Below are 13,528 nucleotides of genomic sequence, written 5' to 3' on the forward strand. Positions count from 1 at the left end.
TAGTAAAGAAGCGTAGTTATGTTTCAATAACATCTAAACGTAGAGTTAGGTTACGTCCGTTTATCACTTCCTCAGTGACGAAAAACTGAAGTTCAGAAAGGTCAATAATAAAATCAACAAATTAGTCAGTATCAATACAAAATTTAGAAGAACCAGTAGTTTATAAGTTATAAAAATGGACTTTAAAGTTGTAGTGTTGGTGCTTCTAATAAAAGTAGTGACTGGACATATTGAAATCGATATAAAGGTAGATGAAGACGAGAAAGTTAGTATTAAGCATTCAGGATCGGAGATAAATTTAATATCGGATAATGACATCAATGTCTTCAAAGTACAGAGATTACATAATGCTGTAAAACAGCATTTAGGGAAGGAACCTAAAGATGTTTACTTACGCAGTCCAACGCCTTGGGGAGATCTATACAAAACATATGGGTGGCAGCCAGTAAGGCGAGTCCTATCGATAAAATCAGCCAGAGTAACGCGCCTGACTATGGACCCAGTGATAGTGCTATCACACGACTTCGAAAATCTATCGAATCAGACGGTAAAAGTGAACACAGGGATCACACAGACTGTGGAAAATACTCTCACAACATCTTGGACTAAGGAAAAGGAATACACTGTTTCTCAAGAGATTGAATACGAGTTTAACGTTGGATTTTCAAAAGTTAATGGTGTGACTGGGTTTTCGTTTACTAATAAGTGGGGGGTTAGTGAGGAGAAGAGTCAAACCCAAACTATTGGTTCAAGTAGTGGAATGGAAACGGAACTGAAGCCTGGACAAGCTGTAACAGCTGTATTATCAGCGGAGGCAGGGTTTTTGGAAATAGAAGTCACTCATAAAGCCAGCTTAGTTGGAAATCTGGCTTTAAATTACAAAAAGGCTTACAGAGGTCATCATTTCTGGGGTCCATTGATCCAGGATGTTATGAAGACTGGAAATTTGGACAATGAGAAGACCAGTACAGAGAGAATCAAGTTTGGTTTCCATGTGCACGGCTTTTTGAAGGTTTATGACAAGAAGACTGGATTGCCTGTATGAGTTTAATAAGATTTTAGTATAATATTAAATTTGTGGTTGTTTTATTTTATTATCTTGATAGTGAACTGCCAAAAACTGTTCCCTATGCGTCTAAGTGATGGAGTTAATAACTACAATATTATAGAAGTAGTTTTTTTATGGAGTAGGAGGCAAATGAGCAGGTGGGTCACCTGATGGTAAGCGATCACCGCCGCCTCTGGACACCCGCAAAACTAGTGGAGTCACAGGTGCGTTGCCGGCCTTTTAAAAAGGAGTACGCTTTTTTCTGAAAGGTTTGAAGGTTCGGAAATACCGCCGACGACAGCTCTTTCCACAGTTTTGCTGTGCGAGGCAGAAAGTTTCTTGAGAAGCGGACAGTTGTGGCCTGTTAACCATCTATATGATGGAGATGGTACTGCTATCATGTAGGTCGAAAGGTAGGACAAAAGGACGGGGCAGGTATCAGACCAAGTGCAACCAAAACAAGAATAAGCCACTACCTACTTGTACCCTTTTACATACTTACCTCCTTTTTTTTGGAGGAGGGAAAATCATCCAATGACTTCTCCCGCCCTGGGCGAGGCGAGAGGGAGTGTCAGACTCTTACTAACTAAAAACTACCCCGTTCCTGCTCCTGCTTGTCGAGCCGGAGCCCCGGTAAACTCGTTAGGTAGTCCGTAGCTCCGGATTTTATATACCTCCTACATCCTACATAATTCACTTACCCCCCTTGAAATACCACCAATAGTTTGGCCAAGAGACATTAACATTGAAAATTCAATGAAAGCTCATTAATTAAATGGTATAATCGTGAGTGTGACCCGTGTTCATAAAGAGTGGTGTCGCAATCGGAGCTCAAGTTATAATGGGCAGTGTAATGTGAGCAATTGACACTAGCGACACCTTTCATTTTGACGTCCTAGAGCTTAATGAGGGCTGGTTGTACTGTGAAGCGGTTGATCTGAGTTTAATTAAACTATGGTTAAGGTGTGATGATTTGTTGGGATAAAATATACCGTCTGTGGAAGACCTAACGGGCTACCGGGGCTTGAAGAGCAGGAATAGGAACGGGGTGGTTTTTAGTCAGTAGGAAGTTTGAAATCATTGGATGATCTTCTGATAACCAAAATGTTAATCCTGTTTTCCTTCCTCCTTCTGTAAAATGTAAAGCGATTTAGGTGGAATTTGCAAGGCGAGTGGACACGACAAAAGTGGAGAGACCATGAGAATGTATATCCCATATCCTCAAGCCTAAAAATGGGACATTGGAAACTAAGGTTTAAGACAGTAAGAGTCTGACTGTCCTGTTCTTTTTCCCCAGACTTTATAATTCTTTATGATCTTCAACCAGGGGCCTATTCCCAGTCTTCTATTACAATAGGTCCCAGTTACGAAAAAAAAGATAATCTAAAGTCATGTATGTGCTTAAACCATCGACTTTTTATGCTTTACAAAAAGCCTAACATAGCTTAACTAAAGCTTAAGTACTTAATTCAAAGTTAACCGTAGTTCAACTACTTAACGATGCCATCCACCAGTCAAGAGTTCACTTATCGCTGTTCATTGTAACCTAACATATTATTAAACTTAACAATACAACTCCGTCACACAAAATACAAACGAAAATAGCTCTTAAAACTATTGAGACAAGTGTCATATTGTTATGAGAAAAATTGGTTAAACATTTTTGCATATATTAGACAAGTTACACTTTTTTAAAAATGGCAATAACTCATAAACTACTGCACCGATTTGAATGAAACAAACACAGACTTATAGGGCTTTAACTAAACTTTACTTTCTTAAAACATTATCACGCCGTATCTAAACGGAGGTAAGCAGAAACATGGTATAAAGTAGAGGTATAAACAACAACAGGTTTCCTCACCGTACCAATGGATTGTCATTTGTTTGAGCGAGTCACACAATTCAATCTTTTGTTTGCTTTAAGTTCGTAATCAAGAAATGTCCTTGCCCTTAATAGATTACCTCTTTTGTTCAAGTCGTGATGATACTCCGCTTCTAGGAGACAATGCGTGGATCCGGTTTTTGGAACACTTGTGGCTTAGCAATTAGGATAGTTTGAACTTGTTTCTTGTTTGTTGTTGACAAAGTTAAGAATAGAAACTGTTATTCAATTGATTCCGGATACTAGGAACTGGTTTAAGAATATTTTCTTCAGCTTTAGGTTGGAAAAGGATAGATAAAAGAAAAGTTGGTGTCGACACTAAATCTTTGGAAGAGATTTATGTATTTATCGCATGCCTTTTTATTTTCAGTAGTTCATTTCACGTATGTCAGTATTTTGTACAGAATATAATTATTAGCTACACTAATAATCCACAATTCACCGTTCAAAAAAGACTAAGGGGCCTCCTCACTATAAAAAATGGGATAAATTAGATTTCATGATTTTTTAAGGATAAATATATGTGTAGATACACAAAAATTAGACTTAATGTTGGTTTCATTCACATATTTAGAATCTACAGCATAATTTATGGAAGATGGCATTACGTGTTGTAATGAGCACCGCTGCCTACCCTTTTGGGGATAAAAAGCGTGACGTTACTGCTGCTGCTTTATGGAAGATACAAAAAATGTTCCTCGCCCAAATTGAAACCACAACACATTACACAGTATCCGATCACCCACCCACTGCGCCATCCAAACACTCAATTTCACGGTTTTCATCATACATGACCTAATAACGAAATCTAATCAAGACTCGCACGTTCTGCACCACATCCCATAACTTTAATAAACGTTGCTATGTCGCTCGATGCGCCACAATTTTGTGTTGCGACATGCCCTAGGATCGGCTGTAAAACGCTTCGTAAGACCTAAGCTAAACTAGGTATATAGTGTCAGTTATTTCGGTATTACCTACATGAATATGATCCGGAGCTGCGGACTACCTAGCGGGATTTCCGGGGCTCCGGGTCGACAAGCAGGAGTAGGAAAGGAGTAGGAGTAGGAACGAACACTCCTTCTCGCCTCGCCTAAGGCGAGAGTGAGAAGTCATTGGATGATTTTCCCCTCTGAGAAAAAAAATAGTTATTTGGATATTACCTACATGGTATCATCAATAGATTAAAGCAGTCCTGGGAGGCAGTACTGGACTATGAATCGAACCTAAACTGCATCAAAGGGGTTTGACATAATATCCTTTCTTTTTGTGAGTGATTTCTCCCGCCTTTGGTGAGGCGAGAAGGTGTATTGTGTATGTATATGGGTGTATTTTCGAGCCGGAGCCCCGGTAACCCGCTAGGTATACCGCAGCTCCAGGTCTCTCAGTGATAATATTCACGCTTGGCAATTGATGTGAAGATCGTAGTACTTAAAGCATCAGGTTCATCAGAGTGTCTTAATATCGAATTTAACCCTCAATAAGCCTTAAATTCCTAACCCCCAGAAAGCTGGCAACGCACTTGCAACTCCTGTAGTGTTTCGGGTGTCCATGGGCGGCGGCGATTGCTTACCATCGGGTGATCCATCTGCTCGTTTAAGGGCTTATAATAGAATGTGAATTAAGGCTTACAATCGTAAGTTTGTACCTATAGAGTTTCTGCCAAAAACAGACAACAATTCAGAGATTTTGGATTGAGATCGGTTTTTAAATTTCAGCCTTTTATCGGTATTTCTGAACCCTGCGCGAAGAATGGATGTTGACAAAGGTATCTTAATCTGCTATTACTACACTGCTTAACAAGGTAAAAGACCAGTAGATATCTATTATAAAAACGTTAAAAGGAAGGGAACCGCCATAAACTCTTTACATGTTTTTATCCCTAAAACCTTCTCCAAAGTCTGAAAAATACTATCCTGGATACCGTATCAAAATCGATTCAGCCAAACGCGAGATAATTCCGCACAAACATACATACTTACAACTTACAAGTCAAACTGAGAACCTACTTTTTTATTTAAAACTAATTATTTATAAAGAAATGGGCCCCTCTTTTAAACAAAAATAAGCTTTTTTCACAAGTAAACGCACTTAACTCTACCTACACACCCAATCTAAGTACAACTTGAAACCCAATCAAACAATATTCCGATCAAAGTGTTGTCATACTGCACAATGAGATTCGAACACCAACATAACAGCGCAACCAATAAAACAACCTGACAACCTTATCCCAAGGCATTAGGGTTGAATATCCTAAAGCATTTATGAAGATAGGTGCATATGTAAGTTTGTAAATAGCCTAGTATTGTTGAGTGTGTGTGTATAAATAGTTGAACGTTTTAAGATGTTACCATTCCAAGTTTAAACTGTCTGTAGTCACATCTTCTGTTAAGAGGGTAGGTAGAGGGCTTAGTGACTAGCATCTATACTAATATTATAAAGCTGAAAAGTTTGTTTGAACGCGCTAATCTTCTGAACTACTCGTCCGATTTCAATAATTATTTTTGTGTTGAATAGTGCATTTATTGAGGAAGGCTATAGGCTATAAAACATCGCGCTATGATCAATAGGAGCCAAGCAATAGTGTATAAAGCTTGATTTTTTTATCACTAGCCAATTTTTTTCTGAGAGTTAGGTATCATACAAACCTTCCAATTTTAGTAAAAAAAATAAATAAGGAACTGACTTCATTAAAGAAAATCGGTTAAAAAGAACACTAAAATTGACAAAATAACTTTTATTTTGGAGGTCGGTGTTAAATAAGAAACAAACAATAATGAGAAACATCGACTTTTTGAAATCAAATTCGATTTGATCCTTTTAATGTTTAATTTTTTTGTAAAAAGTTTTTTTTGTTATTTAAAAATGGAATGTTTGAATGATATCTAACTCTCAGAAAAAAATTGGCTGATGATAAAAATATCAGGCTGTATACATAAAATATTATTTAAAAAAAGAAATTTTCTGATAAATGGTGTCTATAGTCTATACGTAGTCCATTTTTTTCAATTAGAGTTTGTAATAAAACAGTGTCCCATTGCGTTTGTTCGAGTTAAGCTCAGAAACTACTGAGATGTTTTTGATACGATTCTAATCAATCGATGGGGTGATTTTTGTGGGAAATTCGTGATGTTTTGATTACCGTGTCTAGTGTAGTTTCTGGACCAAGACCACCACAACTTTTTATTTTGAACTAGGATTTTTAATAGATAAAGTTTAGAGTAAAAAATAATTCGCTTAATAAACTAGTCAAAAAAAAACCTTTAAAAAATAACAATAGTTCACTGATATCCTATAATTTAATATTATTTCGTCGTAAATTATACCTACATTTCTTTTAGAATTCAATAAAATAGCAAAGTAAAATAAGTGCCTAGTACAACTTACTAATAATAACCAATTTTATTTTTCAGTTTATTTTGGATTTTCATCTCAAAACAGAATTATGAAGGTAAGAAACATTATTTATTTGATCAATTTCATTACAAGCAAATAAATTCTTAACATTTTCAGTTTTTATTAGTTTTAATTTTCATTTGGTAAAAAATATTTTATGTTATTATTTTTTGTTTATTATTTATTTATTTGTTAAGGTACATGTTGTACTATATATCTAAATAACGCCATCTATTGTGAAAATTATTAAACAATGTAACTGTGGACTGTGGTTGGTGTTGAATAAATAATAATAATTATAGGTAGGATAATTTTATTTTTGAGGAGAATACACGATCAAAATTTGGATTCACTAAAACAAGTTGTGTGGCTACCATCAGACCCTTATTTGAGTCACCGGGTCCTCTCAATAAACAGCTTTAGAGTATCAACTATGCGACGCCAATTACTGACTCAAAATAAAATACCTATCTATTTATTTAGCACTACAGTCGAAAGCTGGCATGTTTTAAGAATGAAACCCCTAAAATAAAAGATTAAAAAAACTTTAGTCGCAACTAAATGTATTTTTTAATTAAACATTAAAAAATTAGTTATTCAGAACGCATGTTAGGTATTATGTTTTAGATTTTCTATTGTATTTTCCAGGTGTTTCTACCTCTGTTATGTGTCGCGGCACTCGCCCTCGCCGAGCCTCCAGTCGGGTAAGTCAAAACCTTACAAAAACTACAATGTAACCTACGTTTAAGTAAAAACTCAACACCTAAACAGTTTTAAAACTTTATTCGAGATAGAACTATAAAAAATATGCATACGCATTTGAACTTCCAATCTGAATCTCCATTACATCGCTTAGCGCGGGAAAATGTATTCATCTGTCACATTTGACAGCTGACAGCGCGACACATGACAGTTAGGGACATAACAGATTAAACACTAGAGACGTTAATTTATTTGGTTTTCATCGTCTGACAGTACATATTATAATGATTCCTAGATCCCTTCCATTACCTACTGTAAAGTTCTAAAACGATATAAAATCAAAACTATTCCATTGTATGAAAATTATTTACGCCTTATTATGAAAGGAGTAAATTAATTTAGCTTTAGAATAGAATTGACAGCATATCTTACAACGAATATCGCGAGAGGACTATGTGATCTAGTGAGGGCGACATATTCTGTGATCTAGACCTAGTTAAGTCTTTGACTGCCAATTGAAAACGGTTGGAGGTAAATCCTCCGCTAACGTCGATCACCGGTGACCACCACGGCGTTCAATGTGTTAATTCTTTTGATTTATATGATTCCTTTTCATTTATATAGCTTATTTTCTACTTTTTTGATGTGAATTAGTTAAAAATATAATATCCATATTGACAAAAACCCCCAAAAATGATAAATAGAAAGACAGAGAAAATAATTCAGACCTACTTACTGTGATCCTCACATAATTATAATTTTACAAAATCATAAAACTTTTCACCTTATGTATTCCTCTATAACGCTGAAAATACTAATATTCATTAAATTTTCAACTTCCAGCGACGGGTACCCTCACTCCAGTCATCATCACGACCACGACTATGACCACGATCACGACCACAGCCAGGACTTCCAAAGATCCCTCTCCCAAGAATACGGACCTCCTGCCAGGTCTTTCGGATCCTCACGGAACGCCCTCTCAACTGAATACGGACCTCCGAACGCCAGAACTGCAAACCAAAGATCAGGACCCTCCCAGACTTACGGAGTACCGAGTCAACGGAGTGGAGTGTCCCAGGAATATGGAGTTCCTAGCGATATTTCATCATCACGAAGCTTGTCAACTGAGTATGGTCTTCCAAACCCTCGCAGTTCACCATCAACCGAATATGGTGTACCCAGTGGCCGTAGCAGCCCTTCGGAAGAATACGGTACACCAGCTGTCAGGAGCTTGTCGCAGGAATATGGTGTCCCATCAGCTTTGTCTCAGGAGTATGGAGTACCAGCTGAAAGAAGTGGCTTGTCCCAGGAATATGGAGTTCCTTCATCCAGATCCTTATCTCAGGAGTATGGGGTTCCTTCATCCAGATCTCTATCTCAGGAGTATGGTGCACCATCAGCCAGGTCCCTATCCCAGGAGTATGGGGTTCCTTCAGCTAGATCTGGTCTATCCCAAGAATACGGTGCTCCATCAGCTCGTTCACAAACACCGTCTTCCCAGTACGGTCCTCCTGAATTTCGCTCCACACCGTCAGAAGAATACGGAATACCGTCCCAAAGGAGCTTTGGTTCTCGCTCGCCGTCCCAGAAATATGGACCACCTACTTCCCGAAGCTCTTCCTTCTCCGCCAATTCCTTGTCTCAAGAATATGGAGCGCCATCATCTAGATCCGCTGAAGCCCATAGTCTTACCACCCCCAGAAGTATTGCCAAGTCTTTCGGCAGCAGTGCAGCTCGTCCCTTCAAACCTCGTGCGGAAGGTCGCTCGTCTTTCGGTTCGCGCTCCCCATCAACTACCTATGGTGCTCCAAGTGCGAGGAATTCTGGCTCCTATTCCCAAAGCGCGAAGGCTCTATCTCAAACGTATGGTGCGCCCGCCCAGCGTGATTTGTCGGATACCTATGGAGTGCCAAACGCGAGGAGTCTATCTCAGGAGTACGGAGCACCGTCGAGTCGTGCTGCTAATCAGAAGACCAGTGCTATTGCTTCGTCCTACTCTTCAGCTGCATCCAGGTATAGTTGACATGATATTCATACTTACTTTGTTGGGTCAATGACCCAATATATTGCTTGGCTTCGATACTAGAGGATATCACTTTCCACGGTTTTTGCTTGGTAAGAAACCAAATATATCTTGACGCTACCAGGTTTTCGTTCGTTCGTTTTGGTTGATCCAAATTGATTATGACCGTTGGAAAAAATTACAAATTGGAAACTTTGGTCTACCGGTGATCTCATTCAACCGTAGTATGCCGGGGGCGCAGACCTACGTGAAACACAATGTGTTTTCTATTGTGTCTCATATACAAGTGATCTTACTATCTTCTTCCATTGTGTCAATGAGGCCGACTGACTCAAACCGAAATGACTGACCTTTTTAATCAGGTCTAACAAGATTTTTCTTTTTTCCAGGTCTTCCCCATCAGACACTTACGGCCCTCCTTCAGCTCGCGACTCCATGCCCTCGGAGCAGTACGGAGTGCCGGACCAGTACAGCAACCAGAACAGCCAGGGTTACTCTTACGCTAGAGGTGCTCTTGATGAACTGCTCAACCAAGTAAGCATTCTTTCTACAGAACCATTATACACAAAAATCACATCACATCAACAGCCTATAAGTGGTCACTGCTGACCAAAAGCCTCTTCTCGCACGGAGAAGGTTTGAGCATTAATCACCATGCTTGCTCAATGCAGGTTGGCGATTTAAAACTTATAATTAGAAATTATAAAAACCCAGGTATAACTACCAAATACCCTGGCTTTGAATGCGTCTGCCATAATTTTTTAAGTATCAATTTATCATTCTAAGGAATAGTCAACTTCTCTACATATCAACTTATCTACATAAAAATCGCAGTTAACTCGCCTACATTAATGGAGAAAAGCTCTACTAGTTTCGAGTCACAGAGGAACTAGTGAGTAGGTTGCGCGACGTCGCCGCGTCTGCGCACAATGTTTATTATGAAGAGTCGACTCGAAACTACGAGACACAGAGGGACTCTACATTAATGTACGTGCAGCATAGTGTAGATCTTTTCTTCATTAATGTACGTGTGTAGATCGTGATTTTTTAGTTAATTTAGTATGTCTCACGATAGTTACTATGAAAAAAACAAGATCTTTCAAATCATGATCATCTAAATCATGTCTAAAACACCACCTTCCTAATTTCCAGGAGCCAGCAAACTACGACTTCACCTACAAAGTGAATGACTATGAATCCGGCAGCGACTTCGGCCACACGGAGTCCAGACAGGAGAACAGGGCTGAAGGCTCCTACTTCGTCGTCCTACCTGATGGTACTAAGCAGGTACGGTACCATTTCTACTTGCTCGTCGTCCTACCTGATGGTACTAAGCAGGTACGGTACCATTTCTACTTGCTCGTCGTCCTACCTGATGGTACTAAGCAGGTACGGTACCATTTCTACTTGCTCGTCGTCCTACCTGATGGTACTAAGCAGGTACGGTACCATTTCTACTTGCTCGTCGTCCTACCTGATGGTACTAAGCAGGTACGGTACCATTTCTACTTGCTCGTCGTCCTACCTGATGGTACTAAGCAGGTACGGTACCATTTCTACTTGCTCGTCGTCCTACCTGATGGTACTAAGCAGGTACGGTACCATTTCTACTTGCTCGTCGTCCTACCTGATGGTACTAAGCAGGTACGGTACCATTTCTACTTGCTCGTCGTCCTACCTGATGGTACTAAGCAGGTACGGTACCATTTCTACTTGCTCGTCGTCCTACCTGATGGTACTAAGCAGGTACGGTACCATTTCTACTTGCTCGTCGTCCTACCTGATGGTACTAAGCAGGTACGGTACCATTTCTACTTGCTCGTCGTCCTACCTGATGGTACTAAGCAGGTACGGTACCATTTCTACTTGCTCGTCGTCCTACCTGATGGTACTAAGCAGGTACGGTACCATTTCTACTTGCTCGTCGTCCTACCTGATGGTACTAAGCAGGTACGGTACCATTTTTACTTGCTCGTTGGTCGAGTAGCCGCAAGACTGCCGGACAACGGGACTTACAAGAAATATTATACAATAATCCCGACTGCCTTGTTGGCCGAGTGGGGGTCTCGGGTTCGATTTTCTGGTTTGGCAAAGTTTTATTGGGTTGTTTTCGGCTTTTCGAAAATTCTTCAGTAGTAGCACGGAGTCTGGAATTAAGTATGTGGCAATAGGCTCACTTGCTGTTACGTGGGACTTATAAAAAAAGTGAGTATACATTGTATAGCGGTATTATGTGCCGTAACTTCGCACTTCTGGCTACCCCTTCGGGGATGAAAGTTGTCACGTTGATTTGTATACAAGTTTTACTGGTCCACAGGAGCATAATACGACTAAATATTTCAACGAAAATCGAAATCAAAAAAATCTAACAACAAAGAAATATTAAATTAATTAAGTATTAAATTCTGTATGAACAGCTCCATGTTCCTTGATCACAGAAGAGCTGTAATGTTGTAGGTTGTCTAGAAATGTTACAGACATGTGGCGCGGCTGTAATAATGCCGTATTTGTAAAGAGTGTTCAAATTAGCTCAAAGAGAAAAAAACATTTTTTGGCCCTATTTCGCTCATTTTTCGTATATTGTCAGCCAAGATGATAACAAATATATGGTTTAAATTAAGTCATAAGAGGTTTCCCCATACGGTATACTTCATAATATAACCATAAGGTCTATTTTCCCTTGCAGACGGTGGAGTATGAAGCCGACGAGCGTGGCTTCAAGCCGAGGATCTCAGTGGAGCAGGTAGACCTGGCTCGCTCTGGTGGATACGATGACAACGCGTCAGATCTCGCCAGGTCTGGTGATGGACCTTATTAGTATAGGGATAGAGATCATTTTGCTGTGGCATTGGAATGTTAGTTTGATTGGTTGATTGATAGGCGCCATTTTTTTTAATCAAGGGCTTTTAGAGTATTTTAAAAAAAACTTATTATGATAATAATCTGTGTTAGTGAAAGGTAAAATATGCAATTGTACAGTACTTGTGCACTGACTGCATGGTCGCGGGTTCGATTCCCGCACGGAACAACTCTTTGTGTGATACACAGATTGTTGTTCCGGGTCTGAGTGTCATGTGTATGTGAAATTGTATGTTTGTAAACGCACTCATGACACAGGAGAAAATTCTAGTGCAAGGGCAATGTTTTATTTTAAAAAAAGTACTGGTATGAAGATTTGCTACTTCTCTTTCATCAAAATATTTTCAAATTAAATTTTTAGCACCGTTAATTCAATAAATATGTAGTCAATAATGTATAAAAAATATAAACAAGATAAAAAAAAACTACTTATGTATTTCAATGTAGGAATCAAAAGAAAAATGTACTTATTTCTCACAGTGGCGCCTCTAGCGGCAGTCAATAGAACTAACATTAATTTATGCACAAAATGCTCTTTAAAAACACATTGAACGATGATTTGTATATGAAAATGGACTGTAAAAAGGATCTGACTGTAAAATACTCAGTAATTTATTATTTTTCTAGCAAATTGTAAAAAAATGTATAAAAAAAACAATGCAATAATGTACCTCATAGCTTGTAAGTCGCTTGTGATTTAGTTTAGTGCGAAATGAAATATATTTTTGTGATACTATATTGTTTCTTTTTATCTTTTATACCAATCACTTGTATAATAATAGTCACTATCACCTTTTTCTTGTAATACGGTTTTAAACCGGCTTTAATAAAGAAGGAGATTCTCTGTTTGACCTGTATCTATCTATGTATGTTTGTGCGCCATTATCTCACGATTAGCTGAAGCGATTTTGTTTGTTAGACTTAGGAGCAGGTTTTAGTATACTAACCGACTTCTAAAAGATGAGGTTGATGTTGGGTTTTTAAACGAAGTTTACTGAAAATTATTTATTACTAGCTAACACGGCAAACTTCCTACAATATTCTTTTTCAACCTTCCCTGGATTTTCACAAATAATTCAAGACCAAAATAAGCGAAATCGGTCCAGCCGTATTTTAATTTTAGCAAGACTAATGAACAGAAATTCATTTTTATTATTTACTAGCTGACCCGGCAAGCTTCGTACAGTCTCAATAATAGTTTTTGTCACCTTTTAAAACTTCCCTGGATATCTACAAATAATTCAAGACTGAAATTAGCCAAATTGGTTCAGCCGTTTTCGTGTTTTAGAGAGACTAACAAACAGTAATTTAATTTTATATAAAGGTTATTTTATTTGGTATAAAGATTATTTTATTTTATTTAACACTTTATGTACAATCATCATCAATGGCACACTTAATTACTGCCGAATGGCTCTCTACCAGTCAACAGCTGGTTGACAAAGAAAGGTGTTCAGCAGTAAGTTCATAACAACAAGGTTTTAAATAAGTCCGAAATAATCAAAGCAGTAAAGCTCTAATGGATGTTACTCCACTTATTATTACTACAGTCGTGGTAGTCCGGAGGCTTAAGACTTTTCAAGCAAGAAACCTACCAACGGGAAAAATG

General features: G+C 38.4%; 2 protein-coding genes across 2 annotated transcripts; both read left to right on the forward strand.

The window, feature by feature from the left end:
- The first annotated feature begins 22 nt into the window (after positions 1–22).
- LOC118276989 (spherulin-2A-like) lies at positions 23–1,074 on the forward strand. Its single transcript, XM_035595629.2, has one exon. It carries the CDS (start codon positions 176–178, stop codon positions 1,043–1,045), a length of 870 nt encoding a protein of 289 aa, XP_035451522.2. The 5' UTR covers positions 23–175; the 3' UTR covers positions 1,046–1,074.
- Positions 1,075–5,057: 3,983 nt separating this feature from the next.
- Positions 5,058–12,657, forward strand: LOC118276778 (pro-resilin-like). Its single transcript, XM_050699894.1, has 7 exons — positions 5,058–5,332; positions 6,350–6,387; positions 6,981–7,036; positions 7,878–9,050; positions 9,450–9,594; positions 10,213–10,347; positions 11,747–12,657. The coding sequence occupies exons 2-7, from the start codon at positions 6,382–6,384 to the stop codon at positions 11,876–11,878; spliced, it is 1,647 nt and encodes a 548-aa protein (XP_050555851.1). The 5' UTR covers positions 5,058–5,332; positions 6,350–6,381; the 3' UTR covers positions 11,879–12,657.
- Positions 12,658–13,528: the final 871 nt, after the last annotated feature.

The sequence above is a fragment of the Spodoptera frugiperda genome, chromosome 17 (genome assembly GCF_023101765.2).
Source record: "Spodoptera frugiperda isolate SF20-4 chromosome 17, AGI-APGP_CSIRO_Sfru_2.0, whole genome shotgun sequence".
Lineage (NCBI taxonomy): Eukaryota > Metazoa > Arthropoda > Insecta > Lepidoptera > Noctuidae > Spodoptera > Spodoptera frugiperda.